Genomic DNA, 16,684 nt, shown 5'->3' on the forward strand with positions numbered 1-16,684 from the left:
AAATAGACTTCTCCAGTGCCCTTTCAAGAAGTGATATTTTTCCTGTTGAACTGGTGCTAGACATCTCCGTTACTATACGCCATACTCCATCCACTTCTGTCTGTACGAGGTCTTTTGTAGAACTGAGGTTTTACAAAATAATGTTTATAATAATGTTGTAATGTTTTAAATTATTCTTCTAGTATAATACATTTATTTTGGTAAGTGTTACTTTAGCGGTTATGTCCATCATAGCAAAGAAATATAATTTCTTCTTTATAAACGTAAAACTGGATGGACAAATAAAATGACCTACAAAAAGTTTTGGTTGTAATTCAAATTTTACAGTTTTTGAAAGAGGAAACTTGCTAGTTATTAAAGCTTCGTTTAACGTTAACTGCTGATAATACGGATTTTCGGTAAATATCTGTATGTCATGATAAATGTATTTTGTTTTATAATAGGTTTGTTAATTAGTGCATATATTGAAACATAATAAGATAGAATTTTTATTACCTGAGTAGAGCAAAACGAAACAAGTAAAGGTCAGAATCTAGTTACTAAATGTATGTGTCTTATTATTCATATACTTTATACATACGAGTATGTAAATATTTCTCGTACATTAACCACATTACGGCATTTATAGTATTTGTTCTTATACGAGTAAACAAGGTATTTCCTGATGTTAATAAACCGAAAATAACTTTTCAACCTTCTTGTTTACAAGAGAAATCAAAAGTAGTTTTGTTATGTCCGAGAAGATGCTAATCATACTAAAAACGATTAATTTTTTTTAGTTTAATGCCCATTTCTCCGATACTACTTGAGTTAAGTGAAGTAATAAGAAAACTTTCAATCAAGTTGAGATTTGAAAGTAAAAAATCATGTACTACATATCACAGTCAAAACCACACTAAACCTGAGCTGTCGGGGAGACTAAAGTATCTTGCTGAATGCTTTTCCATACATTGGGACAGATTTTTTGCTTTGTATTAAGTTTTTTTTCTGCTTGAATATTTTAAAATTTTACGAGCATTTTGCTTCAAAGGTACTTTAGTATGCTGATGTAAAAACAAATAGCCTTCCAGAGAATTGACCCAATTGCATCAATACTAAAAAGCTGATGTATTATTCATGCACTTTTATAACGGATTTCAAGATAACGGGATCCTTGTCTGAATAACATATGCTTCGTATGAACATTTTCATATTCTTCTTAAAATCTTACATGAAATATTATTTTTAACTAGAAAAACAATTTTTCTTATTATAAAAAAACTCATAAAGTTATGATAATGTTTGTTTTACGAGAAAGCCATTACTTATCTTGTCAGCTATAAAATTAAGTTAAAGTATTCACCACGTTGCATATTTTATATATTCTAGGTTTTAATTTGCGTACAGTTTTATCATAATCATCAATCTTACTTGTTACATAAATGAAAGAAAATTTTCAGTAAATAATCCTATTTAGAAACCAATGAATAAAAAAAATGTAAATATAGCAGGAAGGAGCAAAAGGGACAAAAGTAGGAGACAAAAGTGGTTGGTTGGTTGGTTCCGGTTGGCACTGTCATAGGGAGGTCAAAAACATCATGGTTTTTTTGGTTGTACTTCCATATAATGTTTCATGAGTATGACTTTCGTGTAAACTTAAGTTCTATTGGTGAGTTGGCTCAGAAAGTACCTGACCTGAAAGTGGTTGACCAATATGACCACTTCCGTCGTCTGCCGCTTGATATTTGTTTTTTCTACTCAAATTAGCAACACACATCTTTTAGCTAAAACAAAAATATTTGACTTTTATGTTTATAATGGGACAAATGTTCAAAATTAACTAGCCTCAGCTACGTGGTATTAACTTGCATTACTTGCCATAGAATTAATTAATCTTCCTCGTGGAAAGGCAGTGTACTAAACAACGATAGTCAACAATATTCTGTCACCGTCAAAACTTGATCCTCGCTTCATGTGGCAAGCATATCTAATAATTCTACAAGCAGAAAAACAAATAGCTTTGCATGGTAATGCAAAGCGTTGGCGTATAATAATACAACCCTGACTATAAATCCGTTTTATATTATGCGATCAAACACAGCAACGTACAGATATTTGGAATTGGTATGCATAGGCATATATGATGATATGTTTTTTGGGCATTTCTGTTTCTGGCCATAAACCGATTTATTCACTACGCCTTGAAAGCTTTCAACATTGATATGGAGTTTAAGTTTAACGGTAAAGTTATTGGTTAAGTTTCGACGAAATTCTTTTTGATAACAAATATTGAACTTCTTTTTAAATTATGGAAATTTGGCAATAATATGATATTAAGGCTATAACAGCTCGATCATAATGATAATCGTGCAAACAATTTGGTTTTTAACTTCAAACGGAGCATATATCTGTTTTTCTAGGCACATAGCATACTTTGTAGGTAGATCCCACATGTTCAATGAAGTATAAAGTCGACCCTCGAACTTTATGTCAGTAGGAGGGATAAATGGAAGTTCTGAGTAGGGAAAGTAGAGATTTTCGTGTGTTGGAGCACTTCCTGGAAACGGAAACGGTATAGCTCCATAGAAGAACACGTTGAAGTCACAGTGAAGGATATTCAAAGCTCTTCATTTCTTTGAAAAGAACAATTTATTGGACATTTTGGAAGTACCTACTCCATATCAATAAGGCCTCTGCTAATGTCGAGCTCATTTGTCTCAATAACCAATTCGCTTTTCTATCCCATGTCTCCTGATCAGCTTTCTATCTAAAGAGGGATAATTTCCTTCTCAGCTCTCTCCCAATCCTAAAACACAAAATTTAGTTGTAACTTTTGTTAATGGTGAATTAACTTGATTTTGTTTTCTGTTATTAATTTATTTTTAATTACTTGATACTTATCATAGCGGTGACCTTACACTTATACTCAACGTCATTTGTCACTCTTGTTATTACTCCATATTTTTTGGCATTCCTGAATTAGTTTTCAGAAAGATATTCAAAAAAGTGGGAAACTATAGAGAATTATAATGATTAATTTTAATTGTTATTTCTATGAATTCTCTTAAATTTCAAACATACTTGAAATTTTTGAATTTGAAATTTATCAAACTTTTCACGATTTTACATCAAAATGTTGAGTTCTTTGTATAACGTTTTAAACTCTACTATTCTTAACTTTGTATAATCAATTTCAAACCGTATACAAAGTAATACAAGTCAGTAAGTTTTGTTGTACAAAAATGATGAACATATATGATACATCTGATAGTATTGAACATCTTAAAAAAGAAAAGGAAAAACCTACTGACCTTATTCATTCTTTATCTTCCAAATGACAGTTTGGCCATCTGAAGTTCCTAACGAAACAACATTCTTCTGGCACTCGAGCAGTTATTCATCAAAATAGCTTAATTTCTTCTTCACCCTGTATATTGCTTCGGTCATTCATTTTAAAAACGTAAAATTTCAAGGTATTTTATAGTATTCGAAAGATGTAAAAACTATACTCACTTTCCATAACTTATTTTCATACGATACTCTTGTGTTTACATAAAATACTGAACTGTGTAGCAGCAAAACCGAAAGCTCTGTTCTTTTTAAGTTATCAACAACATTCTTTACGAAAAGCGCAATAGCGCTTTGTTCTCAGCTAAATCCTATCTTGGCGTATAAATCCCCGTATGCGACTTGAGAATAAATATAGGATGGGAATTTATTCCTGAAGGACTCTCAGCCTGGAAGGAGTTTGTTATTAGTTTAACGGTGTAAACACATTTTCTGCGCGTGATTGAGTTGATGGGAAAAATATTGCGTATAATACTATTTTTATTACCATAGAGTTGTGATTTTATTATGTGTAAATTAAATATAGCCAATTTTGGTCGCTCTTGATGCTAGGTTATGCTTCATTCGTTAAGGAAATCATTAATGAAAACAGTTGTATATTTTATTGCATCAGAGTGGTAACCATTGAATAACCATATTTGTATTCAGGGATAGGCATTTACGCTATTTAGAAGGTTTTTTACATTTTTCTAGTTAAAACATATTTTTACGCGTAAACAGTGTATAAAATGTAAAAATAATTGACAGATGCCACTGACAATGTTGACAATTAAAGCAGCTTTTAACCGTCACTTTTCACTTCCAAAATTGTCATATGTCACTATTTTCAGTTTTATAATAAAATTATACAATCTGTCTGGTTTGCAGTAATTTATTTATTGTCTTTATTTATCAATAATAATTTTATATTTTTTTATTTAATTTTCATGAGCAAGTTTAAATTTAATCTCGTTTCAAAACTTGAGTAGGTAGGTATAGATTTGCAAGGACATGCAGCAGTAAACTGGAGAGGATACGTTGCACATATTAAATTTGTGGACTTCTGGGTCACACCATAAAAGAAAGGTCGTGTCTCAATAGCTGCCTTTGGAAAAATATTTATCGAGGTCATTTAAAACAAATATGGCTTTTAAATATATTATACAGGATGTATCTAAGTAATGTAATTTGTGTCGTTCATTCAACAGATTTAAGTAAAACGTTATGCGTGATAAAGCACTCATTTTCTCTATATCGACTCGAGTTGGTTTGTGATGAATACTTTCATAAACAAAATAATTCACATTTCATGCCTTATTTTGTGATATATGCTGAAAAGCAAACAAACAGTCAAAACATAATTTAACACAGATTCAATTCTTTTTGGATGTTGCTATTCTTGGTCATCCTGTATCGCAGAAAGATGAAATTGAGTACAATTTTAGTTAAGGCATTAATGTGATTGTAATCATGAATTCTGTTTAATAGGTTTTTCTAAAAATTTGACCCAAAAAGTCTACATAAACTTGCCACTATAACGCTTGGAAAAAAAAAGTTTTTAATTTGCATGCTAATTTTCAATAAGCTGACTAAAAAACCAAAAATATATTAAAATCGGTCAAAAAATTTACTTCTTTCACTTGATTTTATATGGGTGGTTGATTTCTGGACACACTGTATACAGGGTGCTACAAATTTGTGTGTAAGTATGGTGATCTGGAAAGAAGAAAGAGTTGGTTAAAACAGCAGAGTTGCGCAGTTGGGAGTTTTAAAATATGCGCATTAATATTTAAAAAGTTCGAATTACTTCCAGAAATAATTTGTATTTTTTTGTTGACTTGTTGGTTACCACCATTAGCTTTAATTTTTTTTTTAAATTTTACTATTTTGATTTTTGAAAACAGCTGTATTTTGACTGATTTTCAGCGATATAATATCATAACAATGCTCTATCCTCTTGTAATTTTTCAAAAATCACAAAAAAAACATAATTTTTATTGTTGATGTAATATAATTTAGATAATTGGCACATTGTCATTGCAACTTTCCTTTCTTTTCCCACTAAAACTAAAACATGACAATGTCACATTTAAAATTCGACGTTTCTTCTTTTTTGCTAACCATCATTTTATCTTGAAATTTGACATAAAAGAATTCTACCAATTTTACAAATGTCAATCATGTTAGCTTAAATTTGCTAGAATATCTAAAATAAGTTTTTTACTGAAAATTTTACATTAAAAACTAATTTCAGATTAGAAAGAGAGAGAAATTAACCTTTTAAGAATTTTAAGCCTTTAACCCATTTTTTCCAAATTTCTAGAGAAACACATTTGGTATAATAAATAATAGCCAGATTGTAAAAGTACCATTGTAAAAAGAATAAAAGATGTAATTGATGTTCAAAATTTGTTTGTTAAAAAACATTTCTTAAAATTGAAGTTAAGTTTCGAAAAACTGTGACTTTTTCTCCAATTAATTATTAAGTATGAACAATTTGTAGTAACATTTCGTTCGCCCATTTCCAAACCAAAACATTATGTCTTTATTTGAAAGTAAAGTTGTAAGCTGATTGTAGTGTGTGTACAAATAACTTACAAAACTAATACGAAACAAAGTTGGAAACTGGAATTTTCCACACTAATGGACACTAATGTTTCCTAGTTTTCCAGTAAATGCTAAACCGAGGATAGTCATTTTCATTTCCTGACGAAACATCGTTAGCAAAGCGTTCAGTAAATCGGTTCGGTATTTAGTAGATAACAATAAAAGATTAGATAGAGAACACAGTTAAATTTCAGAGTTTTTGGTTTCTCTTGAAAATGGAAGAAATTTAGTATATACGTGACACATCGGATCGAATATTCTGTATAGGTAACAACACAGCTTAACCCTTGCATATACATTATTAAAATGTAGGGTAAGTTGGGGCAAGTAGGCACCGAATTTAGATTAGTTAAGGTATAGCAAACTCGTTTCAATCTTTGAAATAATTACTTGCTTTAATTACTAACAAAAATTCTGCAGTGAAAAAAATTTTGTTCAGGCACATAAATAAATAGATTGTTACTTGATTTGACCTTGCCCCTTGATATGGAAAAATATCATAGATTAATCAATAAAAATTGCATTTTTTGTTAATAACGAAGTTATTTAAGTTTAACTTGAATAGCGGTTTTGCTGATGTAGTATTTAGTTCTCTTCATTTTGATTAACGCTATGGATTGTCTTTGATTTTTTGTTATTAGGCGATGTAGTTTTCTTTTGCAAGTATTTTCAAATTGTATTCGATATTTTTGAGATATACACCTTTTTGAACTACAGTTTTAATGATGTTATAAAATAACATAAATGCAACTTGATAATACTTTGCTCACTATTTGTTAACAGTTCTAAATATTCGTAAAACATAACATGCTAATGAACACAGTAACTCTGTTTCGATCAAAAGATCTTTGAGCAAATATAAACAGCGGAAGCTCACTTAAAATGGTATCAGTTACAAAATAAATAAATTGAAACCTCCATTAAGTTTTCAGTAAAATTGCAATCATTCAAAGAAAATGTGTTTACTACGTTTAAAACAACTATCAACGAGCTTTTAGGATTAAGTTGTCAAAGGAATGTAAGCTTTCCGGGTTGTAAAATCCCATGTATATGTCGGATGGAGGATTTAGCCGATGTATTACCTTGTTTGTAAAACTCAACATTAATTGGACATCTCAGAAGGAAAACGAAAGCTGGTGGATTCAATCTGTATAAAAACTGCCCAATTTTAGTAAGAAAATTGAAAATGTTTTCTTTCCTTTTTGTACATAGGATTATAGAAAAATTATTTGATTAGACTCTGCTAGAAAAATACACTTAAGACAACATCGTTTGCCACAATTATCATATTTTACATCCTCATAGCTTTAGTACACCATTAAGACAACACGGCACTACCTACATAGTAAGTAATAGCATTAAAATTTAAACAGTCCATTTTCCTCTAGTTTACGAAATTCGAATTCAATTTCCTTTTGCTGTGGAAAGGTTAATTTAATGTGAAACTAGTGGTTAAGCATATACAATGTGTGGAAACTCTCTCTCTTTAGATAATTTAGTGTTGATTTCCAATCCGGCTTTGCAATTATTGATAAAACTTTTTGTTTTTGGAATATCGAAGAAAATAGAGATATGGGACTTAGAAGTGAACAGAGGTTGGTTGTGTGACATTATTAGAACCATTTTTTAAGACAAAATGACTTGACATTAAATTATCTTGAGATTAGTTAAATTTCTGGTCAATTTTTGGCAAATGACTTTTTTTTATTAAATTTAATATTCTTACATTGGTTCAGTGAGTACTAGTGAACTACTGTACTGCATTAATTTTAATCAAATATAAGCTTTACAACTTTCATTTATTTCTTTAGATCAAATCAACCGTACATGCGCCTTTAAAATGAAAAATTGGCCATCCTGCTAAAAAACTTATTGCCCATGTTACATAAAAGTACTAGTAAGTAGGTAATATATCGTATTTACTAGAAAAATAATTTAGTAATTAATTAAAAAAAAAACAAACATCAATGATATTGTTGATGTGTCCAGGCCAATGGGCGTAAGAGTATAAACTTAGAACCATTTGGAACTTTGTTGGTCGCTTATCGATAAAACAATAAGTTATTATTACATGCATAATACACTTTCTTTTGACGCAATTTATAATCTTTCTTTCGTAATATTGAATGATTTTAGGTTTTTGCTTCCTTAAATCGCAAAAAAAAAACGTACTGTATGTTTCGAGTGAAATGGAGCGAAAAATAAAACCATGAATGATCGCTTGGATAAGAGCACATAAATCTTCATATGTCATTTTACGATTGCATATGCAGAGAAATCATTTTCTCTCAAGAATAATCTTATAAGCTGATTTTTCAATATTTGGAAGCTTTCAAAATGATTAAAATTTTTATGACTATAAAGCTACTATTTTTCTTAAAAAAAACACTGTTTTATGGAGAATCTAAATTGGAATGAAATTCTTGGATAAACCATGAGAAACTTAAAATTTTATGTAAAGTCTATTTCGTAGTGATTTGAAGTGTTTTCACTTCATTTCTGTTCAGTTTTGCTATCCGGAACTTTTGCACTTAGCATATTGAGCAATAACATGGTTGGGTAACTATGAAATGTTTGAGTTTAGCTTTACTGGTAAGAGTCTAAAAATATTTAATTTATTAATAAATTAGGTTTTTATAATTTTCAAAAAGGTTTATTAAATGATCCACAGGCATGTGGAATTGCTCTGGTGAAAAATTATGTAAATTTTGCCCCTATAGAGGGACCGGCTGAATATGAAGTCTCACAACATACAATAAAAGAAAGTTCAACGTGAATAAATTTAGTGTGAGGCCCAATGAGTGCCATTTATATTCAAGGGATGAATGAGAGGCCTATCATTAAGGGCAGTGGGCAATTCAATACCTTAAATAACTCGAGTTGTCTGGAGGTTGTGAGTTTTGCTTATACAGGGTGATTTCAAAGCTGGTGCTTTCCTTTCACCTGCGAATAGGGCTTCAAAAAATAAGTTTTTTTTTTCTTTGACGCTTTTTCGAAATATGAACAATAACGAAGATACCGGGTGTCAAAGTTTTGCTGAGAAAATAAAAATTTAATGATTTTGGCCAAACCACTTGAAGTAATTAGACAAAATTTTGTAGGTGTCAGTAGCTACGTGGAAAGGAAATTTTCCAAGAAACAAAAATTTAATTAAAATAATTTTTTTTAAAAATTTTCGAAAAAAATGTGTCCCTACTGGTTTTTTTCCAATATAAAATTTATTATCGAATTCCTTGTTCAATTCTAAAAATAAAACCCCTTTTATTATTTTTTGCTACGACCCACCGCTTTCGAGTAAAAAATTTTTTGTTTGTCTGTTGATAAGGAATAACCTGTAGTTAGTTAAAATTAAATTTAAGTTATTTTTTATTTTGTTATTTTTCAGTAAAACTTGGACACCCTGTATCTTCGTTATTGTTCATATTTCGAAAAAGCGTCAAAGGAAAAAAAACCTTATTTTTTGAAGCCCTATTCGCAGGTGAAAGGAAAGCACCAACTTTGGGATCACCCTGTATACATACAGGGTGGTTTGGGTTGAAAATGTTTTTTGCTCTTAACTTATTCGCTACTAAAAAAATGTGTGCCTACAATTTTAATTCAATTTTCTGGTTAAGAAGCTACGTTTTGGCAATTTTGAATTGAAACAATACTAACTAATTTTTCAAGGTAATTTCTAGAATACCGTCAAACTATTCTATGACCTGACTTTAAAAAAATATTACGTTGAACCAAAAATCATAAATCATTTAAAACAGAATCTAAAATGCGAACTTACAGCAGGTAATTTTTTGGTGGTGAGCTATAAAAGTAACAAAATGAATCAAATATCAAGAATTCTGCTCAAAACACCAGTTTTATGGAATTATCTAAACCGTATTGAAAATAGATATTTAATTATATACAAATTTACCATAGGCCTTTAGCGCGAAACAGAAGCATTTCTACGTAACCTACTCAAATCTATTTTAAAGGGTGTAATTTGCTTTTTGAAAAAGGAAGTTTGCTAATCAGGTAACTTTTTACTGTCATAATTTTTGTTTTAGTTTGCAAATGAAAGATGTGCATAACAAGGTTCAATGAGTAATGAAAATATGAAGCCTCCTGTGCAATTTAGCGATCAAGAGAGAGAAAACTTGAGAAATCATATTTTAAACAGCAAAAAGGGAGGTTTAGCCAGTTTTCTGTATTTGTGGTAACGCAGGTTTTCAAAGTTTTTTCGTATCATTAAAAGTTTCAAAATTATTTTATTTTTTATAGGTGTTAAGCAAAACTCTACTGCCACTTTATATTTACAGGTTTTTTGTATTTTTTTTTAAATTGTTTTTTTCTATCTCATACGAGCATCAAAGCAAAGCAAGACAGACAACGTAATAAATAAAAACTTCTTTATTGAATCATGACGCCGAAATGGAGTAGTGGATAAGCCAAGGTAGGCTCCACGTAACGTATTCAACAAACTTCGGGAAAGATGGATTGTAGAGGCAATAATCCTGAAAAAACTGTTGCGAGTCTCAATTCCAAAGATGTGAGCCAAAAGCAATTTGACGTATATTACAGAAAAAATAACTTATACGTTTGAACGGTTAGAAATGAAGCTTCCATTACCGCACAAAATATGGTATGTGGGATTAAAGTTATCTGTAGGGGTACTATGTAACTTGATAGAGATAGAAACAGAGATTTAAACAAGGCAGACTTATAGTAGGACATGCAAGTCAAAGTGAGATAAAGAAAGAAATTTCTTTTCTATGCCCTTACATAGTTCCACTGCTGATAACATAAAAAATACAGTCTTTGAAGTTAAGATAATGGGGAACCAGTAAAAATATAAAAATCCGCCTTAAAGCGTTTTAACAATCAAATCCAAGTTAGATTCTATTTGGCACTAATCTTCAAAAAATTTGATTTCTCGTATTCTATCCATAGCATCAATAAAGTTGTTAAAACGGCCAAGGCGAAGCGCAAGTTGTAGATCAGATTTGACCAGCAATCTGGTTCAGACACTCTTCCGGTGCTTGTAGATATGCCAGTCAAGTTAGCCGTCTAACTTCACTCCCCAATTCTTGTAGGGTTTCTGATGGTTCTTGCAATCTACTCTTCAGTTGGCTTTGCTACACCGTCTTGTCGTCAACGTGTTTTCAGTCTTATTGGAAATAGCAGCAATCCCCAACTGCTTTCTGTATAAATCCCACGAAGATTCTCCATCAAACTTTGGCACCTTATAATATTTCAGTGTCGCTTCCGGTCGAACTTTGGGATTGTTTTCTGGTAGAGTTAGTTTCTTCAATCCATCGCGAGTACTCATGATCTCCTTACGCAAGATTTTTACCTGGCTACTAATTCATCCAAATTTATAGTCCACCTGTCCTAATTTATGGTCTACCAATCTTTTAATTTGGGAATCAATATAGCTTTTCATCTATGACCGATTCATTTCCAGAGCTTTAAGTATCTTCTTCTTCTTCTGCTGCGTGTCCATTAATGGATGTTTGCGATCACATTTGTCCACTCTTCCTTATTACGTATGCATTAGTTCTTGCATTGTCCTCAATCCTGTCCACTGCCTAACGTTGCGGAGCCATTACATCTTTTTCCTGTCGATTCTTCTCGTTCCCTCAATTATCAATTGCTTTAACGTATAGCTTGTTTTATGTGACGGCTTTTTTCTTCGTATTATTTCATCTTCATCCTGTTGTTGTCGCCTCTCTTCGCTTTCTGTCGTCGCTTTTGTTCTTCTTCCTCTTGTTTTTCCCTCTGCCTTCGATCTTCTCGCTCTTGCTAGCGTATATTTTCTCTATTTGAGGACCGTTGTAACGTGCGACCTCTATAACAATATAAAAACTTTCTCTAAGCTAAACTTATGTTTTGGCCGGGTTTCTATATTACCGAAATAATTAGAAGACTTTCCTAAATTGCTTCATAATACTTTTGTTTACTAACTTCAGATTGATTTATATCAGAATCTCTCTTGAAAGTTAAGAGAATTGCTCGTTTGGAAGCTTTCAAATCTCACATCAATAACCGGATATACTGATGAAATCAAATGAATATAGATTGACCAATAAAAAGTTCCTGTTACCAATAAACCACCGGGAAAAGCATAATTAACGACTGTGAAATTAGAGCAATAAAATTATGCAACTGATGAGACTTTCCGAGCATTAGTGTCGTTATATTCCTTGTTTTATTGTCGTGAAATGGCTACTTACTCTACCTTTTTTGTCGTAATGTTAATAATAATGGCCAAGCTGCGAATGTCCAGGATCCAATTAATCCCATATAACTCCCGGGAAATAAATTAAACTGTAAAACATGTGTATTTTGTTGGTTTAGGAGTACATATTATGTATAATAAACTTTATAGTGGAATTACTATGAAATATGTTCAGGTATTCTTCTTTTTACGTAAGCTCCTAACGCCTACTATAAATAATGTCTGGAAACTGGATTTTAGATAGCCACCTTTTCTGTGTGGACACTACCTCCTATACTAGAAAGCTTATAGAAGGTGCTTGACAAAAATTCCAATAATCGAAATAGTAGTAAAAATTGCGTTTTTTTAAGGATTACATGAATTTGAAATTGCTTAATTATTTTTCTTTTCTTGAAAAAAATTTTCAAAAAATGTCCGCATATTTCCAGAAACGTGTAAGACACCATCAATCAGCCATTGTAATCATGACAAACCTTCTCAGATAGTTATTGGCACACCATTTAACGAAATCCTCAAAATGATGTTCAGGGTATTTATTAATAGCTTTTTTTTACAGTTTCTGAGATATTTAGCGCAAGTTTGGAACACAGCTGGCAGATCATCGCGAGTTAAATATCGTTTAAATCTAGTTTTATCTGATTCTTGTGATATGCATTGGAAAACCACTAAAGCTTACTCCCACGTTCATTATCCAGGTGATAGTTTCCTTCCTGTTTAAATTTACGCAGATTACGTAAAATCAATAAAAGGCCTGAAGGGTATCCGTTTTTCGATCCACGGGAGACTATTAAACACTACAATAGATTATTGAGGCGTCCAGATTAAGGCGGATCCTCAGGAGGGAGTCGTGCTTGCGCCTGGGCTCTGTGGCCCGGCCGGAGGGGGGCTTTACCGAGACACCGGAGGAGACCCTAGGCATCATGCTTGGGACTCACTTCCCGGGGTCGAGTCAGGTGGGGCCAATACTCACGGAAAGCGGGAATTGTGACGTACGGGCAGACCGTGCGTTTGCAGACCGTATCGTTACTTTTGAAAGGGTGAAATGGGCTATATGCTCGTTTGCCCCGTTTAAGTCCCCGGGGACTGACGGTATCTTTCCGGCACTTCTCCAGAGGAGCCCGGAGGAGATGACCCTGGTCCTGCTGGGGATATTTAGGCGATCACTCACTCTGGGGTACATCCCTGAGGCCTGGAGAAGAGTGAGAGTCGTGTTCATTCCTAAGCCGGGAAAGGCGGATTACTCTAATCCGAAATCGTTTCGTCCCATCAGCCTCTCGAGCTTCATGTTGAAGACTCTTGAGCGCATTGTGGACCGTCATATTAAGGAGGAGCTGCTCACTGTGGCCCCTCTACACGAGAAGCAATACGCTTACAGGGCGGGTAGGTCTACGGAGGCCGCCCTTCATCACCTCGTACAGAGGCTGGAGAAGGGCAGAGCGCCCGGATGCGCCACCCTGGCGGCGTTTGTGGATATAGAGGGGGCGTTTGACAACACCTTCTTTGCATCGATATGCCAAGCCCTTGAGCGGCGTGGGGCCCATCCGGTGGTTGCCGGGTGGGTGAAAACCATGTTGTCCAACCGTTTGGTTTTTGCGGAGCTCAACGCAGTCACGTCGGAGGCGTGGGTCGCCAGGGGATGCCCCCAAGGGGGCGTTCTCTCGCCCACTCTTTGGTGCCTAGTTGTTGATACTCTGCTGTGGAGACTCAACTCCGCAGATGTCTACGCCCAGGCCTACGCGGACGATGTGGCCATTCTTTCGAGTGGTCGTGCCGTCGGGGGCCTGGCGAGGAATATCCAGGCTGCCCTTCAATCAACACAGGCTTGGTGTGAGGGGGAGGGGCTTTCTGTGAACCCGGAAAAAGTGGAAGTCGTCATCTTTACGAGACGACGAAAACTCGGGCCGTTGCCGGACTTAAATCTGTTTGGCCGCATTCTGGGGTACAAATCCCAGGTCAAATACCTAGGGGTCATTCTAGATTCCAGGCTGACCTGGAACGAGCACCTTGCAGTCAAAATCGGGAAGGCCCGCAATGCTCTCTGGGCGTGCAAAAGGGCCTTTGATACCACGTGGGGACTCCAGCCGAGAATCCTTCGATGGATATACTGCGCTGTTGTTCGCCCAATGATAACATACGGAGCGATTGTTTGGTCCGGAGCTATGGATACGGCCAAGTCACGAGCCTTGTTGGACAGGGTTCAAAGACTTGTCTGTGTCTGTATTACAGGTGCAATGAAAACTGCCCCAACAAGGGCACTGGAGCGGCTATGTGGGCTCGAGCCGCTGCACCTGTTTATACAAAAAGAAGCCGCCAGGGCAGCCCACAGACTGGCAGGTCTCAATATGCTGATTACAGACTCAGCTGAACCGTGGGGTCATCTCGGGGGCTGGGGGGAGGCGTTGAGGGAGTGCCCGGAACTGTTGATGAAGCAGGATCGGGTGCCTCCGACGCTTCTGTCAAGCGGACCTCTAAAGTTTGTAGTACCCGAGAGGGAGGACTGGAATTTCTCTCAAAACTCTATCCTCCCGTCGCATGGAGACGTCTGGTTTACAGATGGATCCAAAACCGTGACGGGGGCAGGGGCAGGTGTGTATGGTGCAACTTCGGGGACGAGGCTTAGCTTCCCTCTAGGCTGCCACTGTACCATCTTCCAGGCCGAGATCTTTGCGATCATCCGATGCGGGGAGTTTATTTTAAACTCACCGCTATACCGGAAGGATATATTTATCTGTACGGACAGCAAGGCAGCAATGGCTGCCTTAAAAGCTGATTCAACGACGTCTGCGCTGGTGCTGGATTGCAAGAAAACACTCTTGTCGCTCGCGCGGATGGCCAAGGTACGCCTAACTTGGGTCCCGGGGCACTCCGGTGTTAGGGGAAACGAGGAGGCGGACAGGTTGGCCCTATGTGGCTCCAAAGAGAGCCCCGTAGGGCCCGAACCTATTGTAGGACTTGCCGGTGTGGTCGGATCCGCCATTGTGGACCGTATCTTCTGGCAAAGATCCGATATTGCTTGGGAGGAGGCCGGAGGCATGCGGCAGTCGCGATGTCTCATGGGCTTCTTTTCAAAGAACAAGTCGAAGTCACTGATGGAATTATCCAGAAAGGACCTCAGATGTGTGACAGGACTTCTCACGGGTCACTGTCAGATGAGAAGACACATGCACATTCTGGGTCTGTCACAGGATCCGATATGTCGCTTGTGTCAGGAAGACGAGGAAACTCCGACACATGTTCTCACACAGTGCCCGGCACTTGCGACGATCAGAAAAGAGCTTTGGGGTAAGAGTGTGATCAACCCCTTAGATATTCAAGGTACCCGGCCAAGGAGGCTCTGCAGCTTTGTCAGGGCCACCGAATTGGAGGGGTACTAGCTTGTGATGGGTCACAATGGGCCCGGCTAGCGGCCTAAGTGTCTTCTCCGTAGGGAGCCCATCAAACTACATTCATTCATTCATTCAATAGATTATTGCTGGGTTTTTGTGTTGGGGAACATCATTTGAGTGGCTAAAGCCTATAGCATTGTCAAAAACTAGTAAACAACCGAATTTTTTTGATGTTCAAATCATCAAGTTGATTAATCTTTTATATTGCTACTGTCAGTAAAAGAGATGAATGCCCCCGGAATTCAATAACAACGAAATCCCATTTTGAGTTCTCTTTATTACATTGTATGGTAGTATGTATGTTGTGTAGGTAATACCATGTTTTTTCCAGAGATGCAGTGACACGAAAGTTTCTGACAAAACCACTTTTACCACATTTGCTCGCACCCTTCCGCCATCAAGTAAAGTTTCCAAGAGTGTCGTAGCTTTGCTTGTCGCTTTCAATTGGAATAAGTTTGTCGTAGTATGCGGAACCGATCCAGCTTCGGGAAGTGAGGTTCAAGAAGCTATAGAAGTAAGTTTTGTAATTGTAATTTACTTAACGAGTGTGACTTAATACCAAATTGATTTATGATATTAGATTATCGATTGTTAGCTAATTTAATCATTCGAATTTTACTATTCATTCTTAATCACGGCTATTCTGCTACCTCACTAGTACGGAAAAGTGCTACTTTCTGCACTAAATTCGCGTTTCTGTTGATCGTAGGAAAAAAATAGAAAAATGTCGCGTCCTTATTATTTTATAATAATGGTTATCGACAAGACTGTTTGCTATTACTTTTCTTTAAAGCACTTTACTCAAAGTTCTCTCAACAGCTGGCATTTTACGACGAATAGTGAAAAAGTTTTCTTTATTAACAAGCACTTGCCGTAAAAAAGGTACCTGAAAGGCATATTATGTAAGGACATTTTTAGCGTTTAACAGTTTCTGATTTAACGGGTATTTTATTGTTGCGTATTTTAGTGAAATCATTTATTTTAATGGCTTGTCGTTTATATACCGGGTGTATTTTTTAAATTACGTCAACAATAATGAAAAAATCGGAAAAATTGCGTAACATAAAATCATGGGGGAATATTATTAGGGTACAATGGAATTCATCTTATCCCAGTTTCCCCTAGTAATATTTTTCTTAAACGGCATATTTTTTAAAAAAATTATTACATA

At 35.2% G+C, this 16,684-nt stretch overlaps 1 protein-coding gene across 2 annotated transcripts in view; it reads left to right on the forward strand.

Annotated features, from left to right (window-relative positions):
* Gyc32E (Guanylyl cyclase at 32E) overlaps positions 1-16,684 on the forward strand; it is an 89,241-nt gene that overhangs the window by 61,441 nt on the left and 11,116 nt on the right. For both annotated transcript variants that reach the window (XM_081993106.1, XM_081993151.1), the window contains one exon: positions 15,845-16,027. In XM_081993106.1, the coding sequence (XP_081849232.1) occupies positions 15,845-16,027 (183 nt within the window). The remainder of the gene's footprint in view (positions 1-15,844; positions 16,028-16,684) is intronic.

Source organism: Ips typographus, linkage group LG1, assembly GCF_016097725.1.
Source record: "Ips typographus isolate SLU linkage group LG1, UJ_Ityp_2.0, whole genome shotgun sequence".
NCBI classification, from domain to species: domain Eukaryota; kingdom Metazoa; phylum Arthropoda; class Insecta; order Coleoptera; family Curculionidae; genus Ips; species Ips typographus.